This window comes from Mobula hypostoma, chromosome 2 (genome assembly GCF_963921235.1).
Source record: "Mobula hypostoma chromosome 2, sMobHyp1.1, whole genome shotgun sequence".
Taxonomy (NCBI): domain Eukaryota; kingdom Metazoa; phylum Chordata; class Chondrichthyes; order Myliobatiformes; family Myliobatidae; genus Mobula; species Mobula hypostoma.
In genome coordinates, this window is record NC_086098.1 from 227,644,068 (window position 1) to 227,659,995 (window position 15,928).

The 15,928-nt window shown below is 39.8% G+C and overlaps 1 protein-coding gene across 1 annotated transcript in view; it reads right to left on the reverse strand.

Moving 5' to 3' along the window:
• nelfcd (negative elongation factor complex member C/D) overlaps positions 1–15,928 on the reverse strand; it is a 116,270-nt gene that overhangs the window by 16,910 nt on the left and 83,432 nt on the right. The window contains exons 10-11 of the mRNA XM_063041589.1: positions 12,546–12,685; positions 5,113–5,227 (exon numbers count right to left, since the gene is read on the reverse strand). Of these exons, the coding sequence (XP_062897659.1) occupies positions 5,113–5,227; positions 12,546–12,685 (255 nt within the window). The remainder of the gene's footprint in view (positions 1–5,112; positions 5,228–12,545; positions 12,686–15,928) is intronic.

Sequence of the window (15,928 nt, forward strand, 5' to 3'; positions counted from 1 at the left end):
TTTTCCCAGGGCAGAAATGGCTAATGCAAGGGGCATAATTTTAAGGTATTAGAGAAAAGTATAGGAGAAATGTCAGAAGCATAGAAACATAGAAAACCTACAGCACAATACAGGCCCTTCGGTCCACAAAGCTGAGCCAAACATGTCCTACCTTAGAAATTACCTAGGCTTACACAAAGCCCTCTATTTTTCTAAGCTCCATATATCCATCCAGGAGACTTTTAAAAGATCTTATCATTTCTGACTCCACCACAGCCACTAGCAGCCCATTCCACGTACTCCCTATTCTCTGCGTAAAAAACTTACTCCTGACATCTCCTACTTCAAGCACCTTAAAACTATGCCCTCTCATGCTAGCCATTTCAGCCCTGGGAAAAAGCCTCTGACTATCATCATGATCAATGCCTCTCATCATCTTATACACCTCTATCAGGCCACCTCTCATCCTCCGTCACTCCAAGGAGAAAAGGCTGAGTTCACACAACCTATTCTTATAAGGCATGCTCCCTTATCCAGGCAACATCCTTGTAAATCTCCTCTGCACCCTTTCTATGGTTTCCACATCCTTCCGGTAGTGAGGCGACCAGAATTTATTTAGATTATGAGAACACTCAGTCCTCTTTTATTGTCATTTAGAAATGCATACATGCATTAAGAAATGATACAATGTTTCTCCGGAGTGATATCACAGAAAACAGGACAAACCAAAGACTAACACTGACAGAACCACATAATTATAACATATAGTTACAGCAGTGCAAAGCAATACCATAATTTGATGAAGAACAAACCATGGGCACGGTAAATAAAGTCTCAAAAGTCCCCAAGTCGATCGAATCCCGAGTCCCCGATAGCAGGCGGCAAAAGGGAGAAACTCTCTGCCATAAACCTCCAGGCACCGTCAACTTGCCGATGCCTTGGAAGCAGCCGACCACAGCCGACACTGAGTCCGTCCGTCGGAAAACTTCGAGCCTCCAACCAGCCTCTCTGATACAGCCTCCCGAGCGCCAATGACCTCGACTCGGCCACTGAAACACACAAAGCCGAGGATTTCGGGGCCTTCTGCTCCAGAGATTCCAGTTACCACACAGTAGCAGCAGCAGTGAAGCGGGCATTTCAGAAGTTTTCTAGATGTTCCTCCGTATTCTTACGTCTGTCTCCATCAAATCAGAATTGTGCACGGTCCCCTACTTGACAGATAACGGACATCACCACCGAAGTGGCCGCGTGCGCTGCCCTCGTGCCACCATCTTCTCCTCCTCCTCTTCCTCCATTAAGCACAGTACTCCAAGTGGGATCTAACCAGGGTCCTATATAGCTGCAACATTACCTCTCGGCTCTTAAACTTAATCCCACGACTGATGAAGGCCAATGCCCTGTATGCCTTCTTAACCACAGAGTCAACCTGTGTAGTAGCTTTGAGTGTCCTATGGATTCAGACCCCAAGATCCCTCTGATCCTCCACACTGCCAAGAGTCTTGCCATTAATACTATATTCTGCCATCATATTTGACCTACCAAATTGAACCACCTCACACTTATCTGGGTTGAACGCCATCTGCCACTTCTCAGCCCAGTTTTACATCTTAACAATGTCCCGCTGTAACTTCTGACAGCCCTCCACACTATCCACAACACCCCCCCAACCTTTGCATCATCAGCAAATTTACTAACCCATCCCTCCACTTCCTCATCCAGGCTATTTATAAAAATCATGACGAGTAGGGGTCCCAGAACAGATCCCTGAGGCACACCACTGGTCACCGGCCTCCATGCAGAATATGACATGTCTACAACCACTCTTTGCCTTCTGTGGGCAAGCCAGTTCTGGATCCACAAAGCAATGTCCCCTTGGATCCCATGCCTCCTTACTTTCTCAATAAGCCTTGCATGGGGTACCTTATCAAATGCCTTGCTAAAATCCATATATACTACATCTACGGCTCTACCCTCATCAATGCGTTTAGTCACATCCTCAAAAAATTCAATCAGGCTTGTAAGGCACGACCTGCCTTTGACAAAACGATGCTGAATATTCCTAATCATATTATGTCTCTCTAAATGTTCATAAATCCTGCCTCTCAGGATTTTTTCCATCAACTTACCAACCACTGAAGTTAGATTCACAGGTCTATAATTTCCTGGGCTATCCCTACTCCCTTTCTTGAATAATGGAACAACATCTGCAACCCTCCAATCATCCGGAACCTCTCCCGTCCTCATTGATGATGCAAAGATCATCGCTAGAGGCTCGGCAATCTCCTCCCTCGCTTCCCACAGTAGCCTGGGGTACATCCCATCCAGTCCTGGTGACATCCAACTTGATGCCTTCCAAAAGCTCCAGCACATCCTCTTCCTTGATATCTACATGCTCAAGCTTTTCAGTCCGCTGCAAGTCATCCCTACAATTGCTAAGATCCTTTTCCGTAGTGAATACTGAAGCAAGTATTCATTAAGTACCTCTGCCATCTCCTCTGGTTCAATACACACTTTTCCACTGTCATACCTGATTGGTCCTATTCTCTCACGTCTTATCCTCTTACTCTTCACGTACCTGTAGAATGCCTCGGGGTTTTCCTTGATCCTGTCCACCAAGGCCATCTCATGGCCCCTTCTGGCTCTCCTAATTTCATTCTTAAACTCCTACCCCCTAGCATTATAATCTTCTGGATCTCTACCATTACCTAGTTTTTTGAACCTTTTGTAAGCTCTTCTTTTCCTCTTGACTAGATTTACAACAGCCTTTGTACACCACGGTTCCTGTACCCTACCGTCCTTTCCCTGTCTCGTTGGAATGTATCTACGCAGAACCCCACACAAGTATCCCGTGAGCATTTGCCACATTTCTTCCGTACATTTCCCTGAGAACATCTGTTTCCAATTTATGCTTCCAAGTTCCTGCCTTATAGCCTCATATTTCCCCTTACTCCAATTAAACGATTCCCTAACTTGTCTGTTCCTATCCCTCTCCAATGCTATAGTAAAGGAGATAGAATTCTGATCACTATCTCCAAAATGCTCTCCCACTGAGATACCTGACACCTGACCTGGTTCATTTCCCAATAACAGATCAAGTACAGCCTCTCCTCTTGTAGGCTTATCTACATATTGTGTCAGGAAATCTTCCTGAACACACCTAATAAACTCCACCCTATCAAAACCCCTCACTCTAGGGAGATGCCAATCAATCTTTGGGAAATTAAAATCTCCCACCACACCAACCCTGTTATTATTAGTCCTTTACAGAATCTATCTCCCTATCTGCTCCTTGATGTCCCTGTTACTATTGGGTGCTCTATAAAAAACACCCAGTCAAGTTATTGACCCCATCCTATTTCTAACTTCCACCCACAGAGACTCCATAGACGACCTCTCCATGATTTCCTCCTTTTCTGCAGCTGTGACACTATCACTGATCAACAGTGCCGCGCCCCCAACTCTTTTGACTTCTCTCTGTCCTTTCTGAAACATCTGAAGCCTGGCGCTTGAAGCAGCCATTCCTGCCCCTGCACCATCCAAGTCTCCGTAATGGCCGCAACATCATAGCTCCAAGTGCTGATCCACGCTCTAAGCTCATCCGCTTTATTTATAATACTCCTTGCATTAAAATAGACACATCTCAAACCATCGGTCTGAGTGCGTCCCTTCTCTATCACCTGCCTATCTTCCCTCTTGCACTGTCTCCAAGCTTTCTCTATTTGTGAGTTAACCTCCCTTTCCTCCGTCACTTCAGTTCGGTTCCCAGCCCCCCCAACAATTCTAGTTTAAACTCTCCCCAACAGCCTTTGCAAACCTTCCTGCCAGGATATTGGTCCCCCTCAGATTCAAGTGCAACCCGTCCTTTTTGTACAGGTCATGCCTGTCCCAAAAGAGGTCCCAATGATCCAGGAATCTGAATCCCTGCCCCCTGCTCCAATCCCTCAGCCACGCATTTATCCTCCACCTCATTCTATTCCTATACTCACTGTCGCATGGCACAGGCAGTAATCCCGAGATTACTACCTTTGAGGACCTGCTTCTGAGTTTCTTTCCTAACTCCCTGTAGTCTGTTTTCAGGACCTCCTCCCTTTTCCTACCTATGTCATTGGTACCAATATGTACTACGACCTCTGGCTGTTCTCCTTCCCACTTCAAGATATCGTGGACGCGATCAGAAACATCCCGGACCCTGGCACCTGGGAGGCAAGCTACCATCCATGTTTCTTTCCTGCGTCCACAGAATTGCCTGTCTGACCCCCTAACTATAGAGTCCCCAGTCACTGCTGCCATCCTCTTCCTTTCCCTACCCTTCTGAGCCGCAGGGCCAGACTCTGTCCCAGAGGCACGACCACTGTTGCTTCCCTCAGGTAGGCTGTCTCCCCCAGCAGTACTTAAACAGGAACACATATTGTTAAGGGGGACAGCCACTGGGGTACTCTCTAGTACCTGCTTCTTGCCCTTCAGAGATCAGTTCCTTACACAGAAAGTGGTGGATGTATGGAACGATATTAAGGGCATTTAAGAAACTCTTACAGAGGCACATGGATGATAATAAAATGGAGGTTATGTAGGAGGAAAGGGTTAGATTGATTTTAGTCTAAGTTAAAAGGTTGGCATCACATCGTGTGCCAGAGGGCCTGTACTGTGCTGTCATGTTCTAGGTTCTATTAAGGTCTCACTGCCTTGAATCCTCAGTCATGATAGGCAAATGCCATCACTGTGCTAAGGTTAATGAAAGATGGATAAAATAAAATCAGATCTGTACTTCAAACTTTGGATATTTACAATCGGTAACAAAAAACATTTTTGAAATACCTGAAATTTGGTGCAGCAGTTTATATGAATATTTACATTTTCAACTTTTCAATGTGAAACCATTTTGCCTATAATTCTGATCAGCTGCCATCCATTCAAAGTCTCCATAAGCCTGCTAATGTTTCCATCTCCCTTGGCCAAGGCAGCAGATTAAGAGTAATAAAGGAATGACTGCCTCGGGTGAATCATGCCACAATAGCTGCCTCAGATGGTAAGCTGGGAACACTTAGCTTCACCAGAGAGGAAGATCTGATGATATAACGTAATAGAAGACTTTGAACCCAAGTCATCCAAAAATGGAAGCAGCATTCCAGTTACCTCATCTAGTAAGGCCAAGTGAACAGGTGTATGGTCTGTCTGCAGCTGAAAATAGCTGGGTTCTGACACCGTCCAATCAACCCATTTCAGCACTCCCATTGCCACCACCGGGAACCTAATAATCAGAAAGGAACAGTTATCAAATGATGTGTACATGCAACCCTCCTGCATTTTTTTTTGAACAATGACTTTTTGAACAATTTCCATTGAGAACTAAATTTCATGTCCTGGAAATTATAAGAGAATCTGAGAGCACGGCCTTGATGTTCCGGCCTTCTAAATACAAACATCTGAACTTGGTGTCTGTAGAAGAAGTTCGGTCCAAAGTTCCGAAAATTTCATAATCCAGCTGGGTGGCAAGAGTGTTGAGCTCCTGGTATGGGACTACCCCTGTCTGCAAATGGAGTAGCAGCAATTTTGTGCTGCTCTTAGTTTTCTTTCTCTCTCCCTAGTTTAAACTACAAATTTAAAATTTTTATTTGCTGATTCTTGAGGGGAAATAACATGTCTCTGTCTACGAGGATTGGGAAGAACCTGTCTGAACCTAGTGATAAAAGTAATGGAAAAGGAAAGATGCCAAAAGAAAGATCTGATGAAATGCCACCATGGGCTGAAGATATCGTTCGGACACTGAATTCAATTTGTGATGAGAATACACATAGATTAAGATGTTAGCTGTCCTGTGCTGGCACCAGTGGGATCAGCAGTTGGTCTGCCACTTGTCTTCAGGAGAAAGAGAGATAAGGAAAACAATAGAGCAGCATTTGGGGATGTTAATGAAGGGACGGGAGAGTTTAACGGAAGGAGAGCTGTCAAGATCGGCTCCCCCTTTGAACCCTGAACTGTTTGAAGTGATGGACAGGCGATACCCCAGCAGGGGGATAAAAAGGGACAGGTTCGCTAAGGCAAGACACACACGACACCCCGAGGTAACGAGACCCTGGAAGCGGTGCGTCTCCCACAAGTCGGTGGGAAGTTTTGGAAGGCCAAGCCATAGACGCACAGGGTGGAAAGGCACGATCAGCGGGAACCTGGTGTGTGTCCGCCCTTGCCTGGGTGCCAGGTTCACCGCAGAGAAACGATCGTATCTGGAAACGGAGGGGTCATGGTCAGTGACCTCAGAAGACATCACAAAGGGCTTGCCCGAAAGCTGACTGCGAAGAATATCAGAGGTCTGTGTGGAAGCCGTTTGAATATTCATTCGTTTTGCTCTCTCTCTCCTTCCCCCCACTGTCCATCTCCCACGGCAGTGATTACTGTGAACTGAACTGAATTCAATTGAACTGAACTTTGCGTCACTTTGAAACTGGTCATTTACTCTTAGACGACGATAGAGCTTGATTGATCCTGTTATCCTAATTCTGTGTACATGTGTGTTTATCATTGCTGAACTGTTGCATTTATTATCCTTTTGATTAGAGTACTGTGTTGCTTGTTTCTTTAATAAAACCTTCTTAGTTCTAGTAATCCAGACTCCAACTGAGTGATCCATTTCTGCTGGTTTGGCAACCCAGTTATGGGGTACGTAACAAATTAAAGCCCAGAATGGGTCAATTAAAGACCAACTGGAAAAGAATAGTAATGAAATGAAGTCATTTCTGGGAAAACTTAAAGACTTGGAAACTCAAGTTATTACGCATGAAGAGGAATTGAAGATAACTAAGCAAAAATTGTTTGAAGCTACAACCTGTTTGGAAAGATATCAAAATAAGATTATAGACCTGGAAACTAGGTCTCGTCGAAAGAATATAGGAATTGTTGGGCTGCAAGAAGGAGCTGAAGATGGAGATTTAACTGCTTACTTTGGTAAGCTTTTTCATACTTTATTTCTTACCATTTTATCATAGCCGCCTGCTATAGAAAGAGCACACAGAGCGTTTACTTCAAAATTTAAGGATCCAAATAAACCAAGATCTGTTCTGGTTTGTTTTCATCACTTTAAAATTAAAGATCAAATAACGCGGCAGGCAAGAAAACAGAGAGTTTTTAGATTTAAGGAGATTTAAGGAGTTTTTAGATTTATGAAGATTATCCAAGGGAGGTAATGGAACAAAGATCAAGATTTGCTCTGGTAATGAAACAGGCATATGATTAGAAACTGTTTCCTTCTCTGCGTTACCTGACAAGAATTAAAGTTTATCCTCCTAACTCTCCTCCTCGTACATTTTTTGATCCAAAAGCCACACTGGACTTTGTTCAGACTATACCTGCCACCGCTACCGAATAAACTATCTGAAAGGTTGTTTGGTTATCTGTATATTATTCGCATTTCAGAAGGAAGATTTATGAAGGTTACTTGGATATTCCATTGAGACACTGATAAAAGAAGATAAGGAAATTTGTTCATTATTGCATATTATTGGTTTTCTTTTTGAAAGAAGATCTATGTTTCAAGTATGACTGTTTAAATGGTTATTCGGACATTCAACTGAGAAAAGAAGATAAAGGGATTTGTTTCTTTAACCTAATACCTGGTTTGATGTTTTTTTTTGTTTCTTTCTTAATTAACTAACTGGGAGATTTTTCCTACAAATTCGGCTTCTTTTTATATATATATTTGGGAGGGTTTAATTACTTATGATATTATTAATTAGTATTTTTGAAAAATTAGTTGGGTTAAATATACCCTTAACTTTTTTTCTGTTTTATTATAGCGTCTTATAACCGAAATTAAAGTTTTTTTTTGGGATTTAATGTTAAACTTAAAGATGGCGCTGGTTTTTCTCTCTAAGAGATAACATTATTTTTATTCTTTATTGTTTAATAGATGATGGAATGTAAATACTTTCCTTTGTTGAGACTTTAACGTCTTTCTTACAAGGTCACTTTATTTTTTACTAACTAGGGAGAGGGAAAGAAAATACAGACAGAGCCGTCCTTGGCTTTGTTTCCATCATAGATTGCTTGCCTTTTTCTTGGGCTTTTGGGAAGGCGGGGTGGGATTAGAGTTAGGGGCTTTTTTTCCATTGGGTGGTTCCGGAGCATGCGTGTTTTTTATGTGGTTGTGTTCTTCATCGCCACCATTTTTCATCATCCCGTATTGGTATGTGCTCTGTGCATGTATAAAGTAGAATAAAATTATGGTATGGTACTTAAACGGATTAATGTAATAAGTTGAAATGTACGTGGTTGGAATCATCCTATCAAATGAGGAGACAGGAGACACATATCAGGGCGGGAGATCAAAATAGATTTTTTGGATGGTGGAGAGGCTTGCAATTCCACTCTACCTCTCAGAGTAAAACTAAAGGTGTGTCTATCTTTATTAAATCTAATTTATTTATTCAAGAGGATATTGAATCAGATTCTAATGGTAGATTTTTAATTGTTAAAGGAGTGATCTGCAACAGAAAAGTTGTTTTGGTCAATCTGTATGGTCCTAACATAGATGATCCTAACATAGATGATCCTTCTTTTTTTAAAAAGGTATTTGCTTTACTGCCTGATTTAAATGAATATATGTTGATAATGGGTGGGGATAACTGTTGTTTAAATCCTATGATTGACAAGAGCTCAACCAATCAGCAACTTCCAAATCGTTCCGTGTCACTTATTAACTCCTTTTTGATTGATTTTGGATTGATCGAATTATGGAGGCATCTGCATCCCGATAACAGAGAATATTCCTTCTTTTCACATATCTATAAAAAATATTTGAGGATTGATTATATTATAATCGATCCCCACTTTTTGCCTAGTGTTAAAAATTGTGAATATGACACTTTTGCTATATCTGATCATGCGCCTCTGAGTTCGCCCTTTGAATTTGATGATGTTATTCTTGCCCGTCCACCATGGCACATGTCTCAGACATTATTGCAAAACTCTGACTTTGTCAGTTTTATTGAAACCTAGATAAAATAATTTTTTCTTTTTAATGATATAGGGGGTACGTCCAAATTAATTATATGGGATACATTTAAAGCATTTTTACTTGGTCAGATTATTTCTTATTCAGCTAAACTTAAAAAACAGACTAAAGCAGAATTAGGTAAAATTTCAAAACAAATTAAAGGTTTAGACAATACTTATGCAATTTCCCCTAATAATGATTTATTCAAACAAAGGGTGGAACTTCAATCACAATATAACCTATTATTAACTCATCCCATTGAAGGCTACTTGCTCAAGTTAAAGAGACAATTTTATATGTTTGGAGATAAAAATAACAAACTGCTCGCGTCTCAATTAAAAACGGCCGGAGCCAAAAGGCAAATTTTGAAAATCCGTAGGAAAGGTGGAACCCTGGCTCAGGAATATGAAGAAATTAATAAAATTTTTCAAGATTTTTATACTGAACTTTATAAATCTCAATGTCCAGTAGATTCTTCTGAAATGTATGCTTTTTTACAAAAGATTGCTTTTCCTAAAATTTCTGTTGAGGATCAAAAAAAATTGATGCCCAAATTACTGAAGCCAAAATTCATAAAGCTATCTTTTCAATGCAATCTGGTAAGGCCCCTGGACTTGATGGTTATCCTGTAGAATTTTATAAAAAATTTGGAAAATTGCTTTCTCCATATATGTTGGAAATGTTTAAGGATTCTTTTGTGAAAGGTGATTTACCCTATAATTTTTATGAGGCTTCTATTTTTTCAATTCTTAAAAAGGATAAAGATCCTACCAACTGTGCCTCATACAGACCTATTTCATTACTGAATGTCGATGCTAAGATTCTGTCCAAGATAATAGCCAATTGGTTGGAGAATATTTTGGGTAAAATTATTTTTAAAGATCAAACAGGCTTTATAAAGGGTCGCTATTCTTTTTCAAATGTCCAGAGACTATTTAGCATTATATATTCGTCCTCTTTTAAAACTCCACACTGCGTCGTATCTTTGGATGCTGGAAAAAGTGTTCCATCGAGTCGAATGGAAATATTTATTTAATGTTTTAGAGAAATTTGGCTTTGGTGTTAATTTTAATAATTGGATTAAAATGATATATAAAGCTCCTATTGCTACTGTTGTCACTAACAACTGTAGGTCTCCTTTTTTTCAGCTTTCACGGGGGACAAGTCAAAGTTGTCTATTAAGTCCTTTGTTGCTTAATTTCATATTAGAACCCCTTGCTATTGCTCTTCATGAAGCTAAAAATATTCATGGGATTTTTGTGAGTGAGACCATGCATAAGATCTCTCGCTATGCTGACGATTTATTGGTTTATGTATCTAATCCCGACGAATCTATTCCTGCCTTGCTAAAATTATTCAATGAATTTGGAAATTTTTCAGGATATAAATTTTAGTAAAAGTGAATTGTTTCCTTTAAATGAATCTGTCTCTATATATGATAATATTCCTTTTAAAGTCCCAGATTCTCTTAGATATTTAGGTGTTATAGTTAAAATGATGATTTTACCAAAATTTTTATATTTATTTCAGAATATCCTCTTTTTTTGACTAAGAGGTTTTTTTGATCGGATTGATTCTATTATTTTATCTTTTATTTGGAATAATAAAAGACCAAGAATTAGTAAATGTCACTTACAAAAGTTGAAAAAGGATGGAGGTCTTGCTTTGCCTAAATTAAGAATATATTACTGGGCTGTTAATGTGTGATACATGTCCTTTTGGTTATATTGGGTTGATAAGAATGATCGGCCAATTTGGGTAGACCTGGAACTGAAAGCTGTGAAACAGTTTCATTTAACCTCGTTATTGGGAGTTGCTTTACCTATACAGTTAGCTAAAGTTGCTAATTTAAACCTATACCCTGTGATTAAGCATTCTTTACAAATTTGGCTCCAGTTCCGCAATTCTTTTAATCTTAAAAAATTTAAACTTTGCAGTTTAATTTATCGAAATTATCTTTTTAAGCCTTCTTTGAGTGATCCATTTTTTTTACTTCGGAAAAATAAAGGTATTAATTCTTTTTTGGACTTATTCAAAGAAGATAGATTGATGTGTTTTGAACAATTAGTTGATAAATATTCTCTTTCATACTCTTCATACACTTTCATACACTCTCTTTCATACACTTTTTACCTTCAAGTTAGACATTTCCTACAAAAATATTTAAGTAGTTTTCCTTACATATTGAAGGCTGACCTGTTAGATATTATTATGAGTATGAACCCTTCGTTGAAAGGTCCTATTGGAAGAATTTATAAATTATTATTACAATGGGATAAGCGTCCTTTATTTAACATTAAACAGGATTGGGAAAAGGAACTCAATTTGACTTTCATGACGGAGGATTCGACTCGGATTCTGAAGCTGGTTAACTCTTCTTTGATCTGTGCTAGTCATTCACTGATTCAATTTAAAATTGTACATTGTTACCATTTGACGAAGGAGAGACTCTCTAAAGTATTTCCTAATGTTGTTAGTTATTGTGATAGATGTAAAACTGAGATAGCTACACTGACACACATGGTTTGGTCTTGTTCTATACTGGAACAGTTCTGGAAGTCAGTCTTTCTGACAATTTCTAAAGCACTTAATAATAAATTAATCTACAACCTAATAAATTAACTGTGCTTTTTGGAATAATTCCTCAAAATATCCATGGTATTTCTGTGTCTGACCAACATGTTATTGCATTTGTTACATTGATAGCTAGGAGGGCCATTTTGTTGAAGTGGAAGGATATATCAGCTCCTACTTTGTCACAATGGTTCTCTCAAGTGATGCTATGTCTTAGTTTGGAGAAAATTAGAAGTCGAACCTTTGAATCTTTATTTGATTTTAAGAAAAGATGGGGCTCATTTGCTCATTATTATCATTTGAGCTAATTGATAGATTTTCTCCACGATCTAACCGTAAATTTTTTGGTATATTTTTCTCTATTGCTGGCGGTTTGATGTTTACTTTCAGAAGCTTTTTGTATGACACATGGCTCCGGGGTTGTACACCTAATGGGTTTTTCCCCCCCACTTTTTCTGCTCAGTAGGGTTTTTTTTATTATCACAAAATTTTCTAATCTTTAAGATAATGTTTTTTTCTCCTTGAGACATTGTAAGTGTTGTTACTTCGATGTACTCATGCATCGAATAGTATAATAATAAAAAGATTTGAAAAGAAAGAGTTCTTAGTATGATCTGCCAGAGAGAGACACAAGAAAGTACAGATGCTGGAATCTGGAGAAGCAGACAAACTGCCAGAGTTCAGCAGATCAGGCAGTATATGTGAAAGGAAATGGACAATCAACCTTTTGTATTGAGATCCTTCATCTGGTCAGATCTTCCAAACAGTGGATTTGGCAAAAAGCGAAATACCTGCACACTATCTTCATAAATGCTCCCAGTAGAGTAGCTACACAGTTTATTGAACACTGGTCCATTGACTGGGATAGAACATCCTGCATCCCTACATACACACCAAATAGAACTATAGATGGCCCAATGCTCCTTTCACCCATCAAAGGCATCAAACCCAATGGCAACCCTTGGTTTAATCTGTTGACGGACACCTCACGCACTGTGATACTCACCGAATACACTGATAAAGAGTGCCCAGCTCAGCAATCAGCTCTGAAGCCCCTTTGTTTTCATTGCAGCACAGATTATGGACAGTCTCAATTGCCTTTGAGGTGGATTTCAGCTCATCTTTGTTGATGTTAAATCTTTTGTTCTGTCAGATAAAACAATATCTCTCAACAAAACATAATTCCAGTAAATATTTTCAGCTTTTTTCCTATAAACATGTCAGTTTTGCAAATCAGAAAAATAAAAGCCGTCCTTAAACACTGCGCAAGGACCAAACCCTTGCAAAGCAGCTAATTACCAGCCTTGCTGTACTTGTCAATTAGAAGATAGTGAATTACAATACTAATAAATGTCTAGGTGCTATTTTAATTAAATCAATTTTCCATCTGCAAATAATGACCTTTTTTAATATAATGAGTTGAGCTAAATACAATTTATAAATATACAAAATACAAGTGATTTTACAGTTGATTAGATTTTTTTGGCCTCTTCTAAGGATAGCCTTTATAACAAAGTTCTTCATTCATAAGTTTACAAATTAGTTCCCTTTAAAGAAAACAGTGTGATAAGTTGTGGTCAGCTGATACCAATAAGGGTTTTGAAAGCCGGCAGAATGCAGAAAGGAAGTGAGAAATTTGGTGGATATAGAAATTGGGGACAGAATGAGTTATGATTCATGCAACAGACCATAACTTCAATACAGGATGCATGGGGTGTGGGGAGGGGGTGTTGCATGAACTTGGAGGAATGGGATCATTAACTGTAATAACTCAACAAAATAGGAAGAAATGGAACAATTCGGGTGGAGAGGTTGCACGTTACAATAAGTAACTTGTTTATTATTCAGAAAAGGGAGTTTCTTCCAAATTGTCCTCACAATTAAATGGAAGTTATATAGGGAACTACTATCTAAGTTCAAGTTTATTGTCACGAGCATTACACTCTCCATACAATGTCACGATTACATCAGTGATGCCCAACTATTTTTGCAGAGAGTCCCAAGCTGACTTTTATTTCTATTCAGATTGCTATCCAGCAGCAAGGTATTAATGACCACAGGGAATTATGACTGGTAAATGTATGCGCTTGACCACATCATTTGTCTGAACTAACATTGAAAACCCTTGTGAGTCAACTAAAACCCTGTAATAATCGCAAGTTTTGGTCTGACTGGCATTTTGTACTTGACTTTATAATGTTCAAGATCATAGAACAGTACAGCACTGAACATGCCATTCCGCCCATGATGTTGTGCCTAACATGATGCCAATTTATAAAACATCTGAAAGTTTTTGACAAGAACAGGCCATTCGGCCCAACAAAGCTTGCCAAATTCCTATTCACATCGTGTGTTGAACTAGCTATCGAGTTTAAATTAGAAAGTCTCTAAGGTACTACTCTCAACGACACAACTAGGCAGTTTGTTCCACGTGTACACAACTTGCTGTGTAAAGAAATGCTTCCTGATGTTAGTCTGAAATCTCCCTTAAACCAGTCTCCACCTGTGGCCTTGTGTCCTTGTTGATGGATTAATTTTGAGTAGCAGCTGTCATTCACCTTATTTATATTCCTAATGACTTTGAACACTTCTATCATGTCTCCTCTCATTCTACGTCTACGTAGGCTAAAAAGATTTTCGTTCTTTCAATCTTTCTTCATAGCCCATACCCTGCAGACCTGGAATGAGTCTAGTTGCCCTTCTCTGAACTCTCTCCAGTGCCTTCACATCCCTCACAAAATATGGAAACCAAAACTGTACACAGTACCCAAGGTGTGGCATCACAAGCTCATTATACAGCTTAAGCAGAATGTCTTTAGACTTGAATTCCACTGAGCGCATTATATAGCTCAACTCTCTCCTCCCGTGTATTATTCATATCCCTCCATTCCCCACATTCACGTCTCTGTTTAAAAGCCTCTTAAACTCCACCTAACTGCCTGCTCCCACTATTACCCCTGGTGACCTATTCCAGGCACCTACCAGTTACTGTGTAAAAAAACTGCCCCTCACATTGCCCATAAATTGTCCTCCCTCATTACAAGCATGACCCCCGATATTTGACATTTCTACCCTGTGAAACAGATTCTCTGTCTACCCTACCTATACATCCCCTAATTTTAAAAATCGCTAACAGATCTCCCTTCAGATTGCAATACTCTAAGCAGAACAACACAAGTTTGTCCAACTGTCCTTATTCCCCATACTCTCGAATTCAGACATCACTTTCGTGAACCTCTTCTGCAACCTCACCACGATCTCCACATCCTTCCTATAATGGGGTGACCAGAAGAGCAAACAATACTTTAGGTGTGGCCTGAGTAAAGCTTTACATGATGCAGCATGCCTCCTTTACTCTTATGCTCAACACCAATGAAGGCAAGCAATCTATATGGCTTCTTTATCACCTTATCCACTTGCATAGCCACTTTCAATAATTATGGACCCGGATCCTAAGGTCCCTCTGTACCTCAATGGTTTTAGGGGAGACACTATTAACCGCATATGTTCTACTTTCATTTGCTCTCCCACACAAGTGTTAGATATCACACTTGCCTGGATTAAACACCACCTGCCACAATCTCTGCCCAAATCTGTAACTGATCTATATCCCACGGTATTCTTTGAGTGTCCTTTACGCTGTCCACAAATTCACTAATCTTGGTCTCATCTGCAGACTTGTTAATCCATCTACATTTTCATCCAAATCATTGATACTTATCACAGATCTAGTATTCTACTGGTTATGGCTCTCCAGCCAAAATAACTGCTCTCTACCCCTACTCCCTATCTTCTATGGGCAGACTCCTGTTTCAATTCCAAGCTTGCAATCTACCCTGGATCCCTGGTATCTTTATCTTCAGAATCAACTTGTCTTGAGAGGCCTTGTCAAATGCCCTACTAAAGTTCCCACAGAAAATTCCACTGCCTAACCCTCATCAAACACCTTTGTCACCTCCTCAAAAAATCCAAACAAGTCTGGATTGCATGATCTGCCCCACACAAAGCCATGCTGACTGCCCCTTAGCTTTTCTAAATGCACATAATGCTATCCGTCAGTATCTCCTCCAATAGCGTACCTACCACAGCCATGAGACTCACTGGCTGATTATTACCGGATTACCCCCAGTAACATTTTTGAAAAAAGGCACAACATTCTACTCTCCAGTCCTCTGGGACCTCGACTGTTACTAGTGAGGACACAAAAATACTTGTCAAAGTCCCAGCAATCTCCTCACTTGCTTCTTTCAATACTTTGGGATATTTGCCATCAGACCCTAGGGACAGAGCGGGAGATCTTGGAGCGAGTTGGAGTCATTACCTTGTGGACATTACACGCCAGTTTTATAAAGCGAGTGGGGCCTGTCGGGACTTGTGAGCGGAGTTGGA